Raw genomic sequence first — 20,643 nt, 5'->3', positions numbered from 1 at the left:
CACTTGAGCAGGAGCTATAGGTTGGATTTTGGAACCACAGATTTTGAACACATGAGGTCAGCAGGCATGAAGGCGCACCTTAGAGAATTGCTGCAGAGTGCACAAGTGTGGAGGTGCTTAGACAAGTGGGAAAGCAGATGGGTAAAGAGAAAGGAAAAGAGGAGGGACAGTGCTACAGAGCTCAACGAGAAAAGACCACAGAGTAGTGAGGCAGTAACCATGTTGCCAATGAGGGAGACAGCAGGGGGAAAATTAATACATGTACCATGGCACAGAAGCGACATTCAGTCATTTACGGATGATTTTCCCAAACTGAGAGAGAAGCCGATTGAATGGTATCAGCAGACTGATAGGTTTGTGAAGCTTGCAAAATGTCTCTGGGAAGACCTGAACACTCTCTTTGAGATTGTGGTTCCGGCAGATTTGTGGGAGGATTGCAAAAGAGCTGTAGGTTGGCCGACAAGTGAACCAGAAAGAGACAGGGAGACGGGTGCACCATCACCTATGGTGATGAGCTTGTACTACAAGGTGATTGAGCATTTGAAGACGAAGGTTGCCGCGAAAAATGTGGACTGGCAGAAGATCGATCGAACGGCCCAAGAGGCTAAAGAGTCGATTCATAGTTACTATGAGAGGTTGTTAAAGGCGTTTAAGAACTACAGTGGCACAGAGACAATAGAGGCGAAGGACATGCTTCATTTTGTGTTCAGATTTGTGGAAGGGGTGAGACCGGAGATAAGCCAGATGATAAAGTCGCATTTGATTTGTTGGCAGTCGAAACCGATCGATGAGGTGTTGAATTATGCGAAATACTGTAGCGACGAAATTGAAGTGAAGCAGAAAAGGTTGAAAGAGAAGGTGATGATGATGCAACTTAAAGCAGCTCAGACAGGTCTGCAAGGTTTACAAGGGATGCAAGGGTTCCAACAACAGGTACCGCAACCGCAGCCGCAGTTGCAGGGAAACATGGCGTTTCAGCCACAGGCCAGAGGCAGAGGCAGAGGAGGTTTTGTGAATAATGGTCCGGATTTGAACACTGTTGTGACGGGTGTGCAGGCAATGAAGAAGGTGATGCCGTGTCACGTGTGCGGAATTGTAGGTCATTGGAAACGCGAGTGCCCGATGGTGGTGCAGGAAGGTGCAGGTACAAGTGTTGGTCAGCAAAACAATGATGTCAATGCATTTCAGACAATGCGGGGACCGAAAATGAGAGGTCCAAACCCAAATTTTCAGACCGTAAATCAGTTGCAGGGATTACAACCTATGCAGCCGCAGCAGATGCAGATGCCTCGTATGCAGATGACGCAAATGCAGCCGATGCAACAGCAGTTACCCATGGTACCTAATCAGCAAATGCAAATACCTTTGGCACCAATGAGTCAGCAGCAAGTGATGGTTCCTCCACAGGTCTCGGGTCAGGTAATGAGTACAAATGGCACAGTACAGCAGTTCCCATTACACAGTGAGAGTGGAATAAACAATGTATGGGAGAGTGAAAGTTCAGAAGAAGAAGGAGATTGTGTGCTTGCAGCATCCTTGGAAGTTGATCAAAAGGGTCCGTACGTAGAGGGAAGAGTAATGGGTCATCGTGTTTCATTCTTGGTTGACACAGGGGCCACACGTTCAACTGTTAAGAGCAGTGAAGTACCAAATTTGCCACTCTCAGGGAGGACAGTTCAAGTGGTGGGAGTAGCAAACAGGCACCTGACGAACCCAATAACAGATCCGGTACCAGTCAGCATCGGTAACTATCAAGGGGTGCATCAGTTTGTGGTATGTGACTCAAGCCCGATAGCACTATTAGGGAGAGACCTATTGTGCAAATTGGGTTGTTCGATCATGTGTTTGAACGAGGAAATAACAATCCAGACGAGCAGTGATGGGGAAGAAGAGGACAGTGTAGAGGGGGATGAGATGGAAACTGTCGATGAAGAATATCCTCTGATTTGTCTTTTCCCGATGATAACTGAAGAAGATATTCCAGCTGAATTACGGGAAACAGTAGGAAAGGAAGTGTGGGATATGACAGGGAAAGAGGTGGGATTGATGAAAGGAGTGGAACCAGTGAAAGTGACTGTAAAGCCCAATGCAATCTTTCCCCAGACCCCACAATACCACATGGCACAAGACACCCTCATGAAAGTTGCTCAACTTATTGACGAATTTGTAAAGCAGGGAGTACTGAAAGAAGTGTTAAGCAGTCCATGTAATTCACCAATAATGGGACTAATAAAGCCAAGTGGAAAGGTCCGACTTGTGCAGGACTTGAGGAAAATAAATGACATCATAGTCAAGTGTTGCCCTGTCGTGCCGAATCCGGCTGTGATAATGTTTCAAATCCCTTGCGATGCCGAATGGTTCTCAGTCATCGACTTGTCACAAGCATTCTTTTCTGTGCCTCTTCATGAGGACAGCCAATTCCTCTTTTGTTTCAAGTTCCTAGACAGAGTATACAGTTGGTGTCGAATTCCTCAAGGGTTTTCTGAGTCACCGTCAATCTTCAATCAGATTCTAAAGAAAGATTTGGAAGCATTAGAATTGCCATTCGAGTCAACCCTAGTACAGTACATTGATGACTTACTGGTTGCATCAAAGACAGAAAGTGGCTGCACAGCCGATACCATTGCTCTGTTGAACCATTTGGGAAGGAATGGACATAAGGTGTCTCCTTCCAAATTGCAGTTCTGCCAGAAGAAAGTGAAATACTTGGGTCATCAGATAGAGAAAGGGTCACGGAGAATAATGAAGGAAAGAATAACAAGCGTACTTCAAATGAGTCCACCCAAGACAAGGAGGGAGGTGAGGAAGTTTTTGGGAATGGTGGGCTACTGTCGCCAGTGGATTCCCAACTTCTCGACTCTAGCAAAGCCTTTACTGAAACTGACCCAGAAGGATGCTTTGGATCAAATTGAACTGAAAGGAGATGAGATGGATGCTTTTGTTGAATTGAAAGAGTGTATGTGCAGGGCTCCAGCTTTAGGTATGCCTGACTACACAAAGCCTTTCACATTGTTTTGTCATGAACGTGATGCATGTTCTTTGTCTGTCTTGACCCAAGCCCATGGTGGCGTGAACAGACCAGTAGCATATTTTTCAGCTACTTTGGATCCGGTCGCAGCAGCACTCCCAGGGTGTTTGCGCGCCGTAGCAGCAGTTGGTATCAGCCTCACTCAGAGTGAAGGAATAGTGATGGGACACCCAGTAACAGTCATGGTCCCTCACTCAGTTGAGATACTTTTGACCCGCTCCCGAACGCAGCACATGACTGGAGCAAGACTCACAAGGTATGAAACGATAATTCTGGGCTCACCGAACGTGCAGCTGAAAAGGTGCACTACGTTGAATCCAGCAACCTTGCTTCCTGGAGAGAATGCTGAAATTGAGAACGCTGAAGACGTCGAGCATGACTGCCTTCAGGTGACTGAATTCTGCACAAAACCTCGACCGGACATTAAGGATACTAAACTTGATGAAAATGACCAAATTCTTTTTGTTGATGGTTCATGCCTAAGAGACGGGATGGGGATTTTGAAAGCAGGATATGCTGTATGTACTGTAACAGGTGTCTTGGAAGCGGGATGGCTTCAAGGAGTCTATTCTGCACAAGTAGCAGAACTTGTAGCCCTTACCAGAGCATGTCAACTGTCTGCATTGATGAAAGTCACCATTTACACTGATAGTCAATACGGGTTTGGGATTGTGCATGATTTTGGACAACTATGGTCACAGAGAGGTTTCCTGACTTCTTCAGGATCCCCAGTGAAAAACGGAGAAAGGATAAGGGAATTGTTACACGCCATTCAAGTGCCAGCCGAAGTTGCAGTGGTAAAGTGCAGTGCTCACACGAAAGGACAGGACTATGTTTCTCTGGGAAATGCATATGCGGATCAAGTCGCAAGATTTTGTGCCTTGAACTGTATATTACTCAGGGACGAATGGAATTCAATAAGTGAGCCAGAACTCGAACCAGCTGAAGCATTTGCCTTAAAGGTCATAGATACAATAGATGAACTAAAAGCATTGCAGAATAACGTCAGGGAGGATGAGAGAGATTCCTGGATTAAATCACAATGTATGAAGAGACCAGACGAGTTATGGGTTTCAAATGAGGGAAAATTTGTTTTGCCAAACAGTCTCTTATCACAGCTTGCGCGGTTCTATCATGGGCAAGCTCACCTAGGGAGAGATGCCATGATAAGATTGTTCAAAACTGATTGGTTTAACCCCAGATTTCGTCAAGCTGCAGAAGCAGTTTGCCATCGATGTGTCACTTGCCAGCAGATGAACCCAGGAAAGGGAACAGTTGTGAACGCGAGCCACATTGGTAGGGCAAGCGGACCATTTAGTCGAATGCAAATGGACTTCATTGAGATGCCTGTGCATGGAGGTTTGAAGTATGTGTTGGTGATTGTGTGCATTTTTAGTCACTGGATTGAGGCATACCCCACACGTAGAAATGACAGCCTTACAGTTGCAAAGCTATTGTTGAGGGAGTTAATACCACGTTTCGGATTCCCGATCTCTTTAGAATCAGATAGGGGAAGTCACTTCAATAACGAGGTGATAAAGTTACTCTGCGAAGCGCTGAACATTGAGCAAAAACTACATTGTAGCTATCGCCCTGAAGCATCAGGACTGATGGAGCAGATGAATGGTACACTGAAATCAAGAATGGCGAAAATATGTGCATCGACAAATTTGAAATGGCCTGACGCATTGCCCTTGGTGCTAATGTCAATGAGAAACACCCCCGATAGAAAGACTGGATTGTCTCCGCACGAAATTCTCATGGGCAGGGCTATGAGACTTCCTGCAGTTCCCGCAAACGCGCTTTTGAATATTACAGATGATATGGTGTTAGACTACTGCAAAGGACTGGCTGACGTGGTTCGCTCTTTCTCTCACCAGGTGGAAGCAACCACCTTGCCACCGATCCAAGGTCCAGGACACGCACTGAAAGCAGGTGACTGGGTCGTGGTAAAGAAGCACGTGAGGAAGTCGTGTCTGGAACCCCGTTGGAAAGGCCCTTTCCAAGTGATCCTGACGACAACTACCGCTGTGAAGTGTGCGGGGGTTCCCAACTGGATCCACGCCAGTCACACAAAGAAAGTGTTGTGTCCCACAGATGAGGAAGTTGAAGCGCTGAAACTGCCAGTGCCTGATAAAACAGTGCTGAGTGCTGAAACAGAACAAAACTGAACTGAAAGCGAACAGGCAGAAGCAGGAGAGAGAGAGATATTATTGGAGGGCGAAGAGTCCGACTCACTTGGGGAAGACCAAGGAGAAAGTTCAGACAGCGACGAAGAAGCTGAAGGTGACAAAGAGCCTGAAGCAGCTGAGGGTGACAAAGAGCCTGAAGCAGCTGAAGGTGGCAAAGAACCTGAAGCAGCTGAAAGTGATACAGAGCTTGACGAAAGTAACGGTGACGAAGGGCTCGAAAAAGGTGAAAAAGCAGGAGAGCCTGATCAGAGGAGGGCTTTCCCAGAAGAAGACGATACCGAAAAAGAAAAGGAGAACGTGATTGATTCCCCAGAAGGAGGGGACAAGGCAGAACAGGACGAAAAGGTTCAAGCTTCCTCAGAAAAGGTCGCAGGTCCAACGAATGGACATGGTGCAAAGAGGAGACTAAGTATATCACCAGTAAAACAAAGGACTGGAGAAGGTTTGAACAACGGAGAAAGGCCGAAAGAGAAAAGAAAGGAAGTGTCTGTCGTGGTACCAACCTCAAGTGAAGAAAAAGACTTGACAAAAGAGGAAAGTACCAGCGAAGCAGAATCGAAAAGAGAAGCAAAATTGAAGAGGAAAAGGATACCGAACAGGAGATATTCCGGTCCTGAATGGGCATATGTAGTCAATGACGATTGGACTGACGAGTTTGTATCTCTAAGCATCGAGAACGAAGAAGAAGAGATACCAATAGAAAAGAAAAGTTTTATGGACAGTGTTGATTGAGAGGGTGATAAATGACATTGCCTGATACAATATAGAGTGATAAAACCAGCTGAGACATTGCTAAACCGGATGAGACATTTGCTAAACCGATAAAGACTGAGTTATTGCCGAATTGAGACAAATGCTGCTAACCGATAAGTGACTGGCCTCCTGAAGAAGACGGTGTGAACATTGCGCTCGTTCAGCTTTGTAATTGAATTGCTAAGTAGTTTTCTTTATAGGTGCTTCTAGCTCTCTGATTCTATACAGATCATGACGCAAAACAGTAGAAAGAAATATTGTAAATATGTGTGTATAGGCTTAATAATTGCATGTGTAATAATAATAATGGCAATTGTACTCGGAATGCATGGTAAGGGTGAGAATGAGAGGATTGATGCTTCTACTTTTGCTCCTGTCACTGTCACTGAACTAACCGCATTGAAAAGACTAGAATTAGATGAGAGGCTCTTGCATGATAAGAAGGAGCTTTCGTATAATGTTTTCTATCGCTTGCTAACAGAATATGTTGAGACAATGGACGCGAAAGATTGTTATGTGTGTACACAGATACCGACATCAGTAAAGGAAGGGGTGACATATCACCACATGCCTCTTACATATGGGATTACATGTAGTATAGTAATGTCTAGGTTTTATGGTCAAACTAACATACAGTATTTTTATTCGAATTATGATGTTATCTTTGCATATGTTCCTATAATAGCGCAGCTAAGCCAGATTGCTAAAGATTGGGATGCTAAGATAATGAGGGAATTTTTCGAGCCAATGCAACCTTTTGAAACGGCTCACGCTCATAGGGAAAATCTTACCTGCTCGCTCTCTGCAGTAGAAATAAGCTTTTTAGATCGCACAGATGATAGAAGGGCACAAATGAATGCGAAATTAGAGAAAGAGCTACATAAGAGAACTTCAGTAGATAATTATGATTTTGCTGCAATAAAGACACAAGGGAGAATAGCTTTAGATGCTTGGCATGTAGGGAAATTCTGTATATATCGAGGTGAATCTTATTATGACAATATTTTTGTAGGAGCGAGTGAGTGTAAACACACGTTTATCTTTAAGGCCAAATGGACATTCATGATGAACGGACTTGACCCTGTCATTCCAGGTGTATATTACATTTGTGGGTATAATGCCTATTATCGTCTTCCAAAGGGATGGTGGGGGAGATGTTATTTGGGTATAGTGTTCCCAAAGGTTTATCAACTGGATGACCTATCGATGATTCAAAAGACATCTGGATCCCATCGTATCCAGAAAAGAGAGACCGCAGCTGCTGTGGTAGGAGATATATTTGGAGCCATGATTCCTTCATTGGGAGTTGTGTTGAATTCCATCAAAATAAGAAAGTTGTCTACTATAGTGGATAACATGTTGACAAAGTTTTCAGGTGCTATAATCCTGATAGATGCTGAACTTGCAGCGGAAAGAGCTATGACTCTTCAAAATAGGCTTGCTTTAGACATTCTTTTAGCAAAGGATGGTGGCGTTTGCAAAATGCTTGGTGCACGACACTGTTGTACTTATATTCCCGACAATAGTGTGAAAATTAAAACTATGCTTGCTAATCTAACAAAAGAAAGTGCAGATTTGAAGGAATTGAAAGAACCAGGAGTGTGGGAGAAGGTTGGAAAAGGACTTGCTTCAGTGGGACATTGGATTGGGGGAATTTGGAATGGAATATTGTTAAAAATAATAGAGGGAATTTTAATAGTTATAATTTGTGTATTTGGAATTTGGGGAATAAAAAGGGGAATAATAATGATTATGGAAAGAATTAAAAGAAGAAAAGAAGAGAAAATAATGAAAAGAATGGCTGAAGAATACAAAGCGCAAACTAGGGGAACCAAAAGGAAAAGAGAACTGACAGAATTTTAATGGAATAAAATTTGTGGGCATGATTTGTGTGATGACTAGTAGTCATCAGAGGAGGGATTGATGAAGCAGAAAATGAAGGTTTTGATTTATTAAAGCTTAAACGTAGTGCTGCAATAATCATGTGTGACTTTAACCGAACTAATAAAGATTGTACGGGGACAAAATGTGCCCTTAGAGTAGTTTGCCAACATTTATAAGCGTGCTTTATATAACGTGATGTATTAGAATTGCACTAATCCGACATAGTTATAAACGTGTGCTACGATTTGCTTGCTTGAAATGTTTTAGCTTAGCATAACTTTAGCGGAGGCTTTGGCCTAGTTGCCTGGTCTCACGGTTTAGATGCTCGTATTTTTCCAATGTGCTATTAAACGTGTATTTTTTGCTTGAAGCTGTACTTTTCCACTGAGATCGTTCACATGCTTATCTTAAAGTTTCGTGCCAGCCTGGCATATTTTCTCTTTACTCCAGGTCGATTTGCAGGTGCGGACAATGGAGGCTCTGAAAGTGAGCTAATTGGTATAAAATGTTGCAACTTGCGTACCCATCTCCAAGGATAATGTATGCTTAAGTAAAAGCTTGAGAACTGTCATTTTTGATTGGACAATTTGAAGCTAACCTATGAACCCTCCAATGGAAGACCCTACTGGATTCGAACTGTTGTCTATAAAACCCAGGTGCACGAGAAGAAGGTAGCCATTACGCCCTTTATTGGACATCCCGCCATTTTGCAGACTTCGTAGCTATTATGGCCCACTTTGCTGCGACGCCATTTTGAAAGAGACTTTGATGCTTTCTCTAATCGAGAGAAAGAGACTTCAAATGATTCTGGCCCTAGAGACTTTAACTTTGATTTGATCCCTTTGCATGAAGTAGTAGTTTTACCTTGCCGCCGTGAGGCAATTGCCCCGTCCACCTTGCCCCTTTGCCCCGTCCCATGCCGATCGAGACGGTACCCATGCTGACCGAAGAACGGTACCTGTGAGACGAAGACTTCCTTGTATGCTGATCGTAATTGGTAAATATGAAAGGAAAATTGTAAAATTGCATTGTGTTTCTTTTAGGTAACCAACTGCTGATTTTGACAAGATCCCTAGTTAGGAGTTTTTCTAAATTAATGTTACTAAATTGTTTTTGCATGAAGTCCCACATGCCGATGCTAATTAGAGGTTAGATGAGGATTCCTTTTGTTGCACGATGCAATTTGAGACCTTGTTATGCTGACTAAATGTATGCAATTAGTTCATTACAGATTATAGTATTAGTGATTTGCATTGCTATTATCGAATGCCTTGTGATCCAAATGCTGAATAGATTGCACTTGTTTCGCCACTATGGACAGCTATTAATGTTCCTTTACGTTTATCATTTGGTGTTGAGACACATTTATATTGTGCTAGCTTTGTTAATATAGGGAAATAAATTCACTAACTTTGCAATAAACTGGTGTGGTTATTCCTGACTGAAAGGTCAGGGCTCGCCGAAATGTATTCTGGATTAATTGTTAAGTGTTATGTTGATCAAGGTATTGCTTATGTTTGTTATTGATTATTGATTTGATGCAGGTGACCGATTAAGAGTACAGAGAGTCCCACTTAGTCAAAAGATTCATCGGCCTAAAGAGCGTCCGAATACAGGTAAAATTACTAGTACGGACCGCTCTATCAGGTGTTTAATATTAATGATGCAGGACGAAGAAATAGAACTCTTATAGCTGTGGATGGCTCCTTTAAAGCCTTCAAGGGAAAGCAAACTGGGCAAGACAAAATCAGAAAATGGTAGAATGGCATTGCTGCACACAACCTGAGGGGACTTGTATGCATATATGTAGTATCTGTATAGTGCAAACCTAGCCAAAAAGGCAACTGAGGGTCTTTGCTAAACGTGGTAGAAATGAGAACCTGACTACATTCAAAGTACATATTTTAATGATTACCTCATAAAAGGCCAGGATGCCGGCTTCTTCTGTGTAAGATCCAGCTGATCCATGCCCACTGGCTGGAGACAAAACAGTGCAGTTGGTGATCGTGCTAAGTGTGAAGGTTCGGCCATACGTGGGGAATCCCATGAGAAGTTTCTTACTGCGCATGGTGGAGTTTTTCCAGTGCTTCATAGCATACTCCTGGGGACAGAAAATTGGAAGACTTTAATTTGTGATGCAAGTCGGAGGCTCAGCAAAAGACCGTGAGAGGACTACATAAATAGATTGTGGAGTGGGGTCTTACACAATTGAAGTAAACAGAGTCTCCCTGGCCAGTGGGCCATTCGTAAAGGGGGCTGTGATGTGCTGTCATGTTTTCCCAGCCTCCGTGGAAGTTGTAGGTCATCACACTGATTAAATCTAAAGATCTTATAGGAAGAAGAAGACACAGAAAACCACAGTGATTTACAGCCTACTTCTTTAACAAACATCTAGCGCTATGAATGTGTAGTTTTACCTAGCACACAACATTGTGACCAGTGTGTCTCAATGTAGACACAGTATTCACAGGGAAAAGCAGTTGACTAAAACCGCACTTTGTGCTACTTGAGAAATTAAACCAACATTAGAACTTGAATCTGCAAGTCAAATTATAATTTTTACCACTAAGCACCATATCGTTATAGTCAGGGCCACTGGAATTATGTGCTTGTGCGGCTGCAGCATTTTTCACATAATTTGATGCATTTGCCAAGTAATCCATCATCTGTTGCATAATTTGCAGATGATAATGAATATAAATTACTTCTAGCTCAAGAGGTTCAAAGGTTACTCAAAATGGGTGACACGTTGCCGCACAGTGACACATATTGCAGCTCAGTATAGAGCTCATAGCAAAGGTTGACAGGTCACCTTTCTGATGCTTATTACTGTGTTTGGGTGTTAAGATGATACTAATGAGGTGCAATCATTGCCCAAAGTTAACTAGTGTAAAAATGAAAAAAAAGTGAAGTAATATTATCACAAATGTGCCACGTTACGCCACATAATTTACCTTTTCTTGCTGCATAATTTACTCAAAACTGCCACATAATTTGGCCCTTCCCTGCTGCATAATTCCAGTGGCCCTTGTTACACTGCATCTTTCTATGGCTTACTAAAAAGACGAGAAGCTGCAGAGGTAAGAGCTTTATTTACATCTTAAGATAAAGCTATAACAGTACTAGAGAAGCAGCCAGCAACCGCCACTGAAAGCCCCAACTGAATTCCACCGCACTTTCATTCCATCGCACTGGGAACGCCAACATTCCATAAATTAAGACCGAACACACCTTCCCCCCTTACAACATTCCACAACTAAATTATATGTTAAATTAGAAACATTTAAAATAAGAGTAAACATTATATTCACCTAATAGCCTAGAAAAACTAGTGCAAAATTCTTAACAAAGAAAAATTCAATAAAACAATAGAAGTAAAATGACAATAGATTTCTTGTTTTTTTAAATTGTCTTTATTCCACTAATTTACATCCTTTAATCTCACCACTCTCTTTCTCGCCTACATCACTCTCTTTGGCACTAAAAACCTGGAGTCACCTTTGGGTAAAATCCTAGAAATCATAATCACAAAATCCACATCTGACACTTTAACATCCTTTCCACTCTGGCACCTACTTTGTGCCAGCAGTCTTTTTTTCCAACTTCTTCCACTTGAGGCCTGGACATAGAAAACTCCCCCATCCATACCCTTAACATTTTAAACGAAGGAATTCTGCCTCTCAGCAACACAAAAGGTAATTTGTCAGTGTCACAAATGGGAGTTGTCCTCACAACCCACAACAGTTTCCTCAGCTTCAAAATACAGTTCAACCTATTGGCCTTGGCTTGTTGTTCATGGTCCTTGTTAAAAACTGGGGGCCTCATTACAAGTTTGGCAGTCTGACTAGCCAACCGCCAAACTCGCAGGGAAGCCATCACCGTCATACCAGTGGCATCCTCCCTCCCCTAAGCGTATTACAATGTTCCAGCCGGGCTGACCGATGGCAAAATTGTATTACGCATTCCCACAGGGCAGACTGGCAGGAACAGTGCTGCGGTATTGGCCTCGGCTCCCTGTACCGTAGCACCAGATCATACAGTGCGCATTCCGATAGTGCTGGGCAGGGGGGGCCCTGCACTGCCCATGCCATGGGCTTGGGTAGTGCAGGGATCCCCTGTGGTCTCTGGCACTGGCTTTCCACCAGCCTTTCTGTGGCAGTGTGACCTCCATGGAAAGGCTGGTGGAAAGCTGAGTTGTAATCAGCACGGTGGTGCTGAATTCAGTGCTGTCATGGCTGAGTACAACCCAGACTACCGTCAGCCCATCGGCAACAATGTTCCTGGTGGGGACACCAGTCCCCTGGTGGGTCAGCCCACCAGGGTTGTAATGTGGCAGTCGGCCCACCCCGATTGCGGTGGTCCGACCATCACTGCAAAACTGGCGGTCCTCGGACTGCCACACTCGTAATGAGACTCTGAGTATCTACTTGGCAGAGGTATACACCCTGTCAAAACAAGGACCACAATCTTAGTCAGGGTAAGTCACAATACAACCTAAACTATCCTGTGGTAGCTTGGCACAGAGCAGGCAGGCTTAACTTGGAAGGCAATGTGTAAAGTATTCGTGCACAAACTCATACAGTAACACAGTGAATACACTGCAAAAAGTACTCCACACCAGTTTAGAAAAAGAGAATGTTTATCTGAATAAAATAAGAGGAAAATGTCAAGAATCCAATATTCACAAGTCAAGATATCACTTTTTAGAGCTTCAAGAAAATCTTAGTCCATAGGAATCAATGGATGTACCTTTTTGGCACAAAGTACCTGGGATGCGTCAAAAATAACAGCACAGAGGGCCACGGAGGAGGTGATGTGTCAGAAAGTAAAGTGATCCGTCAATTTTTCTAGTGCAGCAGAGGTGATATGTTGATTCTTTCTTCGCGGGCAAGGCGGTGTGTTGATTTCTGGGTGCGCAGTCTTGGCTCCTTACTGCAGTGTGAGGATATTCTGGTGGCCTGGGATGATGCATGGAAAATTCAAAATGTGCTGCAATGATGAAACAGGCACTGCATGGATTCGGTAGGCGCTGCTGTGATTTTTCAGCTGCGAGACAGTCGCTGTGTCGACTTTGCAGTTGCTGTGTCAATTTTGCAGGAGTTGCGTCAATTTTTCCAGTGCAGTGGATTTTCTCTCCCTGGTGAAGTCTTTGATGGCCCTGAAACTTCTTAACAAGAGGCAAGCTCAGTCCAAGCCCTTGGAGATCACTTTGGGGGGAAGGCAAAGTCCTTCTAGCAAAGTCAGGAAGCAACAGGCAGCAGGGCAACAAGCAGAAGAACAGTCCTTCCAGAAAAGCAGTCCAGATGAGTCATTTGGGCAGCACAACAGTCCTTCTGATGGAGTCCATTTGTAGGTCCACAATTGTCTGACTTGAGGGGGTGACAGACCCAGTATATGTATATCCAAACGTGCCTTTGAAGTGGAGGAGACTTCAAAGAGTTGTTTTGAAGTGCACCACTACCCCTTTCAACTCAGTCCTGTCTGTGAGGAGAACTATGGTGGGTGATTGTTCCTTTGTGTGAGGTCAGGCTACCAGCCTTTGAAGTGTAAGTAAGAGCCCCTCCACCCTTCCTGTCCAGGAAGACCCATCAATAGTCAGATAAAAGCAAATGCTCCTGAGTGTCCTGTGTTTATGGCTGTCTGGGTGAAATGCACAAGGGGAGCTGTCAACCAGCACAGACCAGACATGGATTGGAGGCATGCTTTAAGGCACAGGGAGCAGTAAGTGCAGAGAAATGCCTACTTTCTAAAAGTGGCATTTCTAAAATATTAAGGATAAATCCAATTTCACCAGTAAGCAGGATTTCTCACTACCATACCAAACATAACAATGTCACTCTTTTCAGATCAGAAATTACCTCTTAAAATTATATAAGGGAATTTCTAATGCTGGCCTATGAGAGGAGCAATCTTCACTGTAGTGAAACGACTTTGAGAGTTTTTCACTAGCAGGTCATGTAAAACTTACAAGTACATGTCCTGCCTTTTACTTACACAACGCCCTGCCCTGTGGGCTACCTAGGGCCTACCTTACTGGTGACTTAAATGTAATAACAGGGGAGATTAAGGCTTGGCAAGTAGTTTTAAGTGTGAAGTCGAAGTGGCAGTGAAACTGTACACACAGGCTTCACAATGGCAGACCTGAGACATGGTTAAGGGGCTACTTATGTGGGTGGCACAATCAGTGCTGCAGGCCCACTGGTAGCATTCAATTTACAGGCACTGGGTCTTATTACTTCTAAGCACCAGTTTACCTTTATTCTTTACAAATTCATAACTCAAGTTCTACTTATTGGATGTTTGTTGTTTTTGGTCTTGCTTTATTTCTTAAATTAGGTTCTATTCTAGGTGTGTATCTTTTTGTATGGTGTTTTCACTGGTTTACTGTTTGAAGTGTTGAACAAATACTTAACACATTGGGGGTTATTCCAACTTTGGAGGAGGTGTTAATCCGTCCCAAAAGTGACGGAAAAGTGACGGATTTACCACCAGCCGTATTACGAGTCCATTATATCCTATGGAACTCGTAATACGGCTGGTGGTATATCCGTCACTTTACCGTCACTTTTCGGACGGATTAACACTCCTCCAAAGTTGGAATAACCCCCATTGTCTCTTAAGTTAAGCTTGACTGCTTTGTGCCACGCTACCAGGGGGGAAGCACAGATTAATTTAGAGTGTGTTTGTGGCTTACCCATGATTAGGACTGTGGTTCCTGCTTGGACAGGGTGCATAACTCTGCCAACCAGAAACCCATTTTGTAACAATCTGGTGGTAAGCTGAGGTCATGTCCAATACACTGAAAATGTTTCCCCCTATGAATGTGGATAATATTTCTGTGCTATTAGAAAGAAGATGTCTATCCACCCATATGTGATTATTTAAATCATATAAATCTGCACACATGTGCAATGACCCATTAGGTTTGTGGGTCAAAACTATCAGAGCTACCTAATCAGAACTTTCTGTTGGGTCAGTGACATCCTGTGTATAGAGTTTATCCAGTTCTTTTTTTAACTCCGACTTCAAGGCCCAAGGCACTCTACAAGCCTTGTGCCCTGCAGGACAAACATTGTCAACAACCCTAATTGTGTGCATAAACCCTTTAAACAAACCATACTTTCTTTCAGGATAAGCACTGTCCCATTCATGTTTCTAGATTAAAAGCATCTTGACATGTGACATATCCTTTTCTTAATATAACCTGGTCAGGGTTATTGAGATCCAATAATATACCCACATTCTTCTGGTCACACCATCCGAATAGGTAGACATTGTCCTTTGCCACATATACCACATTTACCTTCACACTATCTTTAAACTTGAGAGTTGCCACAAATTCACCCACTACTTTGATGGATTTGCCCCCACACCCATCTGGATGTATTAATGAATTGTTTAATGTACATTTACTAAATGATTCTCCCTCAACCTTTTCACTGATCAAGGTAAAAGGAAACCCAGAATCTGCCAGGTCTTTTACTTACACCCCATGAATTCCCAACAAGTAAAAAGGACATCTTACCATGTTCAATGATACCCACAAAACAGACTCAGCATCAAAATCATTTGAAGTTGTCCATTCAGGAAAACCCACGTTCTCAACATTTAATACTTCACTCTCACCTCATGTGCAACATCATTATGACTTAACTTGCTTGCCTCTACTTTGCCTTTTACTTATCGATCTGCAAACCCTAGCAAAACGCCCCTTTTCATACACATAGCACATGTACAATCAATGTCAGGGCACACACTCACATTCCCCAAAGGAGATGTACTCCCACACCTACAACACCCTAAACGCTTTTGCTTATTGTTCTTACATTAATCTTTCTTTCCTCTCCCCCTTCTTGTGGTTGGTGTTCACTCCCCAAAAAAGTTAATTATATGAATTGCTATCCATTAAAGTAATTTGTTCTATAAACGATGCTGTGTTTTTAATTCTGGCTGCTATTTGTGTGGTGTTCCCCAAAGTCAAATTGGGAATTGACAACAAAGCTTACTGGTCATTTATATTATTAGTTTTTTTCCACTAATAGATCTCTGATCATCTCTTCTTCAAAGGACTTGTATTCACAAGATATAGGGAGAATCCTCAATGCTCCCAGAAAGAGTGCCACAGATTCTCCAACAATTTGAACTCTCTTGCAAAACTTGTGCCTCTCCATAGTAACATTTCTCTGTGCTTTATATATTCTGTCTAAAGATTTGATGTCATAGGCATACTCCATCACCATCACACAGAAGAACAACTTCTCCTAGGATATGTTTTAAAATTTTCCAATCCCTCAGGACCCAAACAATGCCACAAAATGCATTTTTTTCTTATAGGACTGTCCTTCTAAGGCATTTAGATATGCCTCAAAGCCTTCTTTCCATTTTTCCTAATTCCATTTAGGTGCTACAGATCAGGTGAAAATTGAGAAGGAGGAACAATGGATTGCTGCATGTTCACTGAAAGGCAGTGCTGGAGAATAAACTGTTTTAAAATCCCCAAACTATAAAGATGGCAGAGTACAGCATCTAATAAAATACATTTTTATAAGTTAAACACTTGTGCAAAGTTGCGAAGTCAAATACTGAGAAATGCTGAAGTCTGGGCAATGTCAATCAATCAATCAATCAAACATTTATAGAGGGTGTCAAATCACTCATGAGGGTCTTGAGGCAGTGGAGCTGTGTGCTGCTACATGGACGAATGATAATTCGAACATCCAGGTCTTTAGTTCTCTTTTGAATCACTGGAGTAATGGTGTGGTACTGAGGTGATGGGGAGGTTGTTCCAGGCTTTGGCTGCCAGTTGCGAGAAGGAGCGTCCTCTGCTGTTGGCTCGATGGACCCGTGGGGTGTCTGCGATTGAGAGGGAAGCTGACTGTAGGTGTCTGATTGGTTGGTGGAAGGTCAGGTGTTTGTTGATGTATGCTGGTCCTTTGTTGTGCAGGGCCTTGTAGGCATGGGTCAGCATCTTGAATTGACATCTCTTCTGAATAAGGAGCCAGTGTATTTTCTTTTAGATGGGGAGTGATGTGGGCCCTTCTGGGGAGGTATGAGTCTTGCAGCTGAGTTCTGCACTGTCTGGAGCATCTTCAGGAGGAGTAATGTGATTCCTACATAGAACCTGTTTCCGTAGTCCAGTCTGTTGGTGATGAGGGCCTGCGTGACAGTCCATCTGGTGTCTGCTGGGAGCCACCTAAAGATCTTGTGCAGCATGCAAAGGATGTGGAAGCAGGTGGATGAGACTGCATTGACTTGTTTCTTCATGGATAGCTTGCTATCCAGGATGATGCAGAGGCTGCAGGTGTGGTCTGTTGGGGCAGGGGGTGTACCAAGCTCTGCCTACCACCATGTGTCAGTCCATGGCGAGGTGTTGTTCCCATAAATGAGGACTTCCATTTTTTCGGTGTTGAAGTTGAGACATTTGTCCTTCGTCCAATCTGCTATGTTCATCATGCATCTATGGAAGTTAGCTTTTGTGGTGGAGGGATCGTCGGATAGTGAGAAGATAAGATGTGTGTTGTAGACGAGGGGAGATGCTGTTGAGTTTGTGTGATCTGATGGTGACAGCCAGGGGAATCATATGGATTTTGAAGTGGGTCGGGCTGAGGGATGATCCTTGGGGGACTCTACAGATGATCTTCTTGGGCTCTGAGGTGAACGGTGGGAGGCTCATCCTTTGAGTTCTGCCGGTGAGGTACAATCCATTTGAGGGTTTTTCCTTGAATCCTAATGTGGTGGAGTCGGTTGATCAGGATGTGGTAGGAGATGGTCCCAAACGCGGCGGACAGGGCCAGGAGGATGAGGGCTGCTGTTTTCCCACAGTCCAGGAAGGCTCTGATGTAATCTGTGGCTGCAATTACAGCTGTCTCAGTGCTGTGGTTAGCTTGTAATCCAGATTGGGAGGGATCCAGGAGGTTGCGGTCTTCTAGGTGTTGGGTGAGTTGCTGTTTGATTACTTTCTCAAGGACTTTTACTGGATAAGGGAGCAGAGAGTTGGGCTGGTAGTTCTTCAATTCGGCTGGGTCGGCGGATGTTTTTTTCAGGAGGGGCATCAATTAAAGAGGTTTCCAAACTCCAGTAAGGAGCCCACGGTGATGGAGGTATTCAGGACCTTCCTGAGCTTGTCGCTGATTGCCTTGCTTCTGAGGTTGAAGACGTGGTGAGGGCAAGAGTCCATGGGTGCTCGTGAGTGTACGAAGTTCATGATAGATTGGAATGTAACCCAACTCATGCGACTACTTGTGTGAAATCGCAGCTTCTATGCTAAAGTAACAGTGGACGTGCAAAGCACAGTTATCCTGACTCAAAATGGTTTTTGTCACTGCCCATGAAAAAGACTCGAAATGGCGGCCTGAAATTACATTGTTGTATCTAAACAAAGAATGCACCCAAGCCAACATGGCACCTAACATAGAGGTAGAGCTGGTGATACGTGAAGGCGTTGAGCTTGAACATACACAAAGGGAAGTGCAGCTCAATACTAGCAATGCCTCTCAAAAACCAGTACCTGCAGAAAGAGACCCACAAACTCCACTAATATACTGCACAAAGACCAAAGGCTCGGAGAACCAGGATCCAAGCACGCTTTAAGACTTCATCCTGTTATACTTCTTCTCACTAAAAAGACACAGTGCTGCAGAGGTAAAAGTTTTATTTATGTCTTAAGATTAAGATAAAACAGGACGAGAGAATCAGCCAGCAACCGCCACTGCCAGCTCCAACTGACCTCTGCGCGTTCATTCTATCCCCCTGGTAACCCCAACATTACATAAACGAAGACCCAACACTTCGGTTTGGATAACTCAAGCTACACAGATGGGTGTCTAACTACCCACTCCATTGCTTACCCAGCTATAACAGTATATGTTCCTGACAATGTATATTGTTTTTGGGCCACAATCTGCACAGAGTTCCAGCATCCTCAATGCCTGCCTGTTTTACTGAAGTAGGCATGCTTAAAATGGGCATTATAAATGACTCACCAGAGGAAGATCATTCAATAACTTAAGGAAGCTTGATACACCTGGGGCGAAATCAGTAGCACATCAGTAATAAGTATAACCAGGCCAAAACTTCGAGTTATAATTGTGATCTCAAAGCTATAACAAAACATGCACATGATATCTAGTAGCTTTGCGAGTTAATATTTAATACTGAGAAATCGATATAGAAAACATTTTGTCATAGAATCCTAAAAATATCCTACAGGAAGGCTTTTTGAAAATATTGTCAGCTTTAATTATAACAGCCTTTCTCTCCAAGCACCAAATTTTACTAGTAGAAAGGGAAAATCTTTTAGGTCGGCCCAAATGGCTTCTAAATACAGAGCAAGCCATCCCATCACACTTACTGCGACAGCTCAGATATTTCATAGCCAGCTTCAATGGTGGCCTTCTTGGCAGATACAGCTGCAGTGATCATCAAGCGAGGAATTCCTTTTTTTGCCGATTCAAACTGAAAAGCTGCCATCATTTCCTAGGGAAAAACAATACAATTTAAATATCAGAGGGAGAGAACTGTGTATATGTAAGTAAGCACTGGGTTCACACGTCCACCCCTTTTACATCAAGGGCAGAGGCAGAACAGACCCTTGATGACCCTTAGTGTTCCTACATCTAGATGCCATACCTCAAGGTGTAGTGAGCTGAAATATATGTACTATTAGCTGCGGAGAGGTACACAGGAGCTGAGCAGTTAAAATATCCCCCAACAAGACAATACGCACACGGAGCATAGGCTAATTATTACTATTTGGGTTTGAAACCAACAATACAAAGGTAACAAAAAAATACAAACAATGTAAAAGCATTACAGCTGCTTTTAGGAGTACTGGCCAGAAACAGCTAGATGAACTTACATAAAAGTAAAAATAGAAAAATTGTAATTAAATATAGAAAACATATCACTAGGCAAACACTTTATTACATTTTCGTTTGAGCTCTTTCAAAATAGTCCTTTGCACTGCCATCAGGCACAGGTTGTTTAGCAATGCATGTACAACTTTCAGAAGGTATATAGTTTTCATGACTACAAAATTGTGCCAGTAGCTTCATGTAAATAGCTTCAAAAAAGGCATCCATTTTATTGTTAGATTCATTTACTTTTAATTTTAAGTTTAGTTTGCTTTTGCTTGATATTGTTTTATATTGGTTATATTGAATTATTATTTTTACGTATATTGAACATTGAAATTCAGTTTTTTTTACATTGGAACGTTGTTTTGTTTAAAATCAAATACTGCTATAGTGTACATTGAAGTTTTGTTATTGTTGGTATTAACTTTCAAGTTTCATTTACACTTAGTTTACTGTGAAATATTTTCATATACCAATGTTTATATAAAAGTTCAGCTTTGAGTTTTAGTTGTATTGATCCCTTTGCATCATTTATATTGAACTTTAAATTAGTTTATATTGAGCATTTAGTTTGTGACACTGATATGTCACTAAGGGCCAGATGTATCACGAATGCCTTTTGCGAGTCAGAAATAGCGATTTTTAAGAAATCGCTATTTCTGATTCGCAAAATGCAATGCATCACATTTGCGATTCAGTAATAGCGATTTCTTAAAAATCGCAAATGCTATTACTGAAACTCAAATTGCGATACCAGCCTCATTCACACCTATGGGCCTGTAGGCCCATATTTGCAAACTTTTTGCATTTCCAAAATTGCGATTTCTTAACTGGAAATCACAATTTTGGAAATGCAAAACCCCAGGGTGCTGGGGGCCTAAGGCCCCCTCTGCTGCACCCCAAAACGTTTTTTAGGACATGTTAGGTGCAC

The 20,643-nt window shown here is 42.8% G+C and overlaps 1 protein-coding gene across 1 annotated transcript in view; it reads right to left on the bottom strand.

Annotated features, from left to right (window-relative positions):
• LOC138301608 (chitinase-like protein 3) overlaps nucleotides 1-20,643 on the bottom strand; it is an 87,291-nt gene that overhangs the window by 29,145 nt on the left and 37,503 nt on the right. The window contains exons 6-8 of the mRNA XM_069242122.1: nucleotides 19,208-19,332; nucleotides 10,062-10,185; nucleotides 9,773-9,958 (exon numbers count right to left, since the gene is read on the bottom strand). Coding sequence (XP_069098223.1) covers nucleotides 9,773-9,958; nucleotides 10,062-10,185; nucleotides 19,208-19,332 — 435 coding nt within the window. The remainder of the gene's footprint in view (nucleotides 1-9,772; nucleotides 9,959-10,061; nucleotides 10,186-19,207; nucleotides 19,333-20,643) is intronic.

The sequence above is a fragment of the Pleurodeles waltl genome, chromosome 6 (assembly GCF_031143425.1).
Source record: "Pleurodeles waltl isolate 20211129_DDA chromosome 6, aPleWal1.hap1.20221129, whole genome shotgun sequence".
Lineage (NCBI taxonomy): Eukaryota > Metazoa > Chordata > Amphibia > Caudata > Salamandridae > Pleurodeles > Pleurodeles waltl.
This window is presented reverse-complemented; position numbering and strand designations above follow the sequence as displayed.